Source organism: Gossypium hirsutum, chromosome D04 (assembly GCF_007990345.1).
Source record: "Gossypium hirsutum isolate 1008001.06 chromosome D04, Gossypium_hirsutum_v2.1, whole genome shotgun sequence".
In the NCBI taxonomy this organism is placed as follows: Eukaryota; Viridiplantae; Streptophyta; class Magnoliopsida; order Malvales; family Malvaceae; genus Gossypium; species Gossypium hirsutum.
This window is the reverse complement of record NC_053440.1, coordinates 16581641-16586062: the sequence shown is the minus strand read 5'-3', so window position 1 is coordinate 16586062 and position 4422 is coordinate 16581641. Positions and strand designations below refer to the sequence as shown.

The 4422-nt window shown below is 36.9% G+C and overlaps 1 protein-coding gene across 1 annotated transcript; it reads left to right on the top strand.

Moving 5' to 3' along the window:
* Nucleotides 1-804: 804 nt before the first annotated feature.
* LOC107899709 (UPF0481 protein At3g47200) lies at nt 805-2716 on the top strand. Its single transcript, XM_016825488.2, has one exon. The coding sequence runs from the start codon at nt 1029-1031 to the stop codon at nt 2331-2333; it is 1305 nt and encodes a 434-aa protein (XP_016680977.1). The 5' UTR covers nt 805-1028; the 3' UTR covers nt 2334-2716.
* The last annotated feature ends 1706 nt before the right edge of the window (nt 2717-4422 follow it).

The window sequence follows — 4422 nt, the reverse complement described above, 5'->3', positions numbered from 1 at the left end:
GAATTCAGGATTCGAGTTTCTAAGGTTAGGATTCATAGTTTTGAATTTGAGATTAAAGATTCGGAGTTTAAAGTAAAAAATTATTAAAATTATGTGGAAAAAAATAAAAAAATTAGAAAATGATTATAAATGATGTGATAAATTCACGATTCATCAAGGCTGTGAAAATGTTGAGCTGTCACAAACTGATTTATTGTTTATTGGGGAGAGGAAATTTGACGTGTAAATTGTGGGGGCTTAAGCTTTGGCCTCCAGGGAACATGGAGTTTGTTGAAAGGTTCAGAGAGTGACACGTGGAACATTAAAGTGGAACTTGATAATTTTATTGATTAAACAAAGCATATTATATTTTGCAAAGGAGAAGAGGAGTTTAAATTTTTAAAAATAATATTAATGGAGCAGGAAATAAAAAATCTCGAATATAAACAATAAGTGGGATATAGAAGATAAAAAGAGAGAGTTAAATCTGATTTTGTTTTTATGAAGAAAATACTTTGGTTTGCAAAACTTGATTTTCAAGCAACACCAATAGGCTGGATAAAGTAGCAAAGAGAAAAGTGAAGAGTAGAATCCAGAAGTTAATTTTTTAAAAGAGAAATCACAACCATATTAATAAAATTGAGTGGTGGTTTTAGTTACCACTTTTTACAAGCCAGGAAGAAAGGCGGGAAGAAGAAATATTAAAAATTAGGCATGCTTTAACTTTTGCTTTTATCTTTATTATATTTTATTCTTTTGACACCCCAATAGTTTACACTTGGGACTATCTCAAACTTAGCTCCAGAACATATAACCATGCTTATTTATATCTATATTTCTTTTACTTTGTTAGATCACCATGGATTTTTCCAACTACTCAAACTCAATTTCCATCACACTTTTGTTTGCAGATTTTAGGACTGAAACCTGCACAACCTGAACTCTCTTTTCTGCTTTGTTTTTTCCATATTAATTCTAGACATTTTTCCTTCTTCTTTTGATATCTGTCACTTTTGTGTTTTGTCTGAAGAAAGGAAGGGGAAAAGAATATGAACATCACCAACATAAAAGCATTGGATGGAAGGTCAGATCATGTTGTTTGTATGGATTGTCCTTCTGAATCTGTGGCATCTTCCCTGGAAAATATGATGGTGCGTAATAATTTTCTGCCATCTACATGTTGCATCTTCAAGACACCAAGCATACTTTACAGGCACAAAGAAGAAGCATACATCCCCAATGCATTTTCATTCGGGCCCTTTCACCATGGCAAACCGAACTTGACTGAGACCGAAAAGATCAAATCCAAGTATCTGCAATGCCTTATCGCTCGATCACATTCACCGGAAGCGAGGTTGAAGCAGTGCATTGATGTCATCAAAGAGGTCGAGGAAGAGGCTCGGGCATGTTATGCAGGTACAATCGGTTTCAGCCACGATGAATTTGTGAAAATTTTGGTGCTTGATGCGTGCTTTATTGTTGAGCTGTTCCGCAAGGATGCTAACTTGGTGTCCAAAGATGACGATGACCCTGTTTTCACCATGTCATGTATGTTGCAGTACTTGTTTCATGATTTGATTTTGCTAGAAAATCAAATACCGTGGCTAGTGCTTGAACGCATATTTAGCTTGACTGCTAGTCCAAATGAAGCCAAGTCTCTTGTTGGACTTACCCTTCAGTTCTTTAGTAACATTTTCTCATCTGATGAACATTCCATTGAACCTCACCTTTTTGCCAACCAGGAAATCAAACATATTCTAGACTTATTAAGGAAGTCATTGATTTTACCATACAGTGGTGAAGATAGCCAGCATTGCTTGGGGTGGCAACCCTTTCCTTCTGCCACAAGTATTAAAGAAGCCGGAATTGAGTTTCGAAGAGTTTCATCGAGTAGCATCTTGGATATAAGGTTTAGAAATGGAATCCTTGAAATGCCATCTTTGCTGATCCAAGAAACCACAGAAACCATCTTCAGGAATCTGATTAGTTTTGAACAATGTTACCCAAATTGTAGTCCTGGAGTCGCATCTTATGTCATTCTTCTAAGTAATCTCATTAACACTTCCAAGGACTTGGACATACTTTGTGGTACCGGAATTATCGACAATTGGCTGATTCCTGAAGACTCGACCAAGTTCTTTAAGGCCTTATATCATGATTCTTATGTGAAAGAGTTCCATTATTTGAGGCTTTGTGAGAATGTGAATGGATATTGTCATCAATGGCGGTCTAGATGGAATGCTTTTTATAAGCATAACTATTTGGGTAAGCCATGGGCTATTGTTTCTGGATTTGCTGTGGCTACCTTTTTGATCCTCACCTTCATACAAACCTACTACATCGTCTTCAAATAAGATCAGGTCTTTCTCAAGGGCTTGGAACATGTTTTATGTAAGAGTAACTGAATTTCTATGTTTATGAAAAAAGTTAATGTTTGTAAAATGTAAAAAGGTAATAAATGTGTATGTGTGTTTCTTGAGTCAATGGCTGCCTCTGCTACTAGGAACATGTGTAAACCCAAGCCTTTTTGCTTTTGTTTTGTTTTGTTTGTTTTTTTTTTTTTTGTAAAATCATATTTGAGTGAAAATGTAAACTTGGAGTGAATGTGTACTTGTAGCCTGTTTTCCTGTGCAAGAAAATATTAGATTACAAAAGTCTTGTTAGATGACAACTTAATTTTTGTATTTAACGTAAGAAGTTCAATGAAAGAAATGCAGACAATTGATATCTTTTTCAACTTCACATTATATTCAATTTTGCTGTGCGGCTTGTAACCTGCAAATCCAACCTACACCTTTCTTGTTTACCCCCTTAAAAATTTGGTTTAATCCTTTAAAAACTATAAAGATATAAATTATTAAAATGGTGAACTTACATTTTTACTATTGTAAAAGTTATAATTTAATTTTTCCCAGGTGACCAACCACTCCCTCCCTTTCGGAACAATAACTCCCTTGGGTGGTTTACTGGTTTTGATGGCTCCTCCAGACAAATCCCGTGGTGGTAGCAGCGGGTCTTCCATTTTGGGATGATTTGAGCCTCTTCTTTTTGCCGTGAGGCCTGCTTGAGTTGTTTTAGCTTGCTTCTTTCTGTCCTGGTATGGGCTTTTTGCAGAGGAGGGCCTGATGCTGTACAACGTCTCCATGGAAGTCTCCTGTTGCAGGATGAGAGTTGGTTGTTGCGGTTACAAATGTTGGATGGTTGGGCAGTGCCACTGCCTCCCTAGGCATTGGATTTTAATTTTTTAATGTGTTTTATGCTTAGTTTTTCCTTGTTTCTCTTCGTTCTTTGTTTGCCTGTAAGTTAGACTTCCTTGCATTTGTTCTGAATGGCCTAGGGCTTGAATTCAGGAGATTTTCGCTTCCATAGCAAAGGATTCCATCATTTCATACGAAGATCTATATGAAAAGCAAATTGGTTATGAGTTCTTTTTACAACATAAAGAAGAAAGAAAGCAACCACGAAATTTTATCATTACAGCTATTGCGCAAATGAAAAACACAACTCTTTATTGCAATAATACAAACAAGACCAAAGGCGACGCTATTCATATTAATAATCAACACTGCTGTCAACCATAACGCCCAAGAAAAACCTCACGGTGGTAGCTTTCTAGCACTATTCTCACGTGTTAGCTCTATGATTATTCTAGCCACTTAAGGCTCCTCTAATCAGCCTTCAACAACCATTGTTGGAAAAAAGTCATTGAAGGCCTCTCTAGTAGTGACCTCAGCAGTAGTTGCAGCCACACCCTCTGTCTTGTTAACGGTAGATCCACCTTTCAAAGTCACGGCAAGTAGTGGACAACAGGGGTAGGGGAGAAGAGCCCTTTAGTGGCAAGCCTTAACCCCCTGAGCACAGACGATAATAGTTTTGGCCCGAACCTTTTTTTGCTTAGGCCCCTTAGAATTTCCAACCCTTTTTCGGCTAATGCCTTCATTGGCACTCCTTAAGACAAAGTCCATGAAACTAGCATTCATTTATTTAGGAATAGCATTTGAAGTTTTTGCAAATATGAAGGAAATGATTAGACTTAAAACAATAGTTCAAAACAATAAACTATTGAAGAAGATAACTATGGAAGATAAAATGGGCAACTAATATGTCTTAACTTTTTCTAGATGACCCTTCCAACCTAAGTTTGCCCATTTATTTTGTTGCTTAAGATACTCTTGAAGGGTAGATGAGTTCATGGCCACATCTAACGGAGGGACATCCAAAGAAGTCTTCTCTTTATCTAAAGAGAGTTCAATTACAGGGATTGAACTATCATTAGACATTTCCTCACCTAAGGGTTGTGAGGGGAAGGTACAACAAACAGTTTGCAAGCCATGTATCATCAGCAACAACAATGTTAATGCCTTCAAAATTGGCAAGCTCAAAGGACTTAGACCCTCCACTACTCATTCCTTCCTTTTCATTGAGGATCTCAACCACCCTCTA

Excerpts from the sequence above, each read along its gene's own strand:
- LOC107899709 (XM_016825488.2), top strand. The coding sequence starts at position 1,029 with ATGAACATCACCAACATAAAAGCATTGGATGGAAGGTCAGATCATGTT.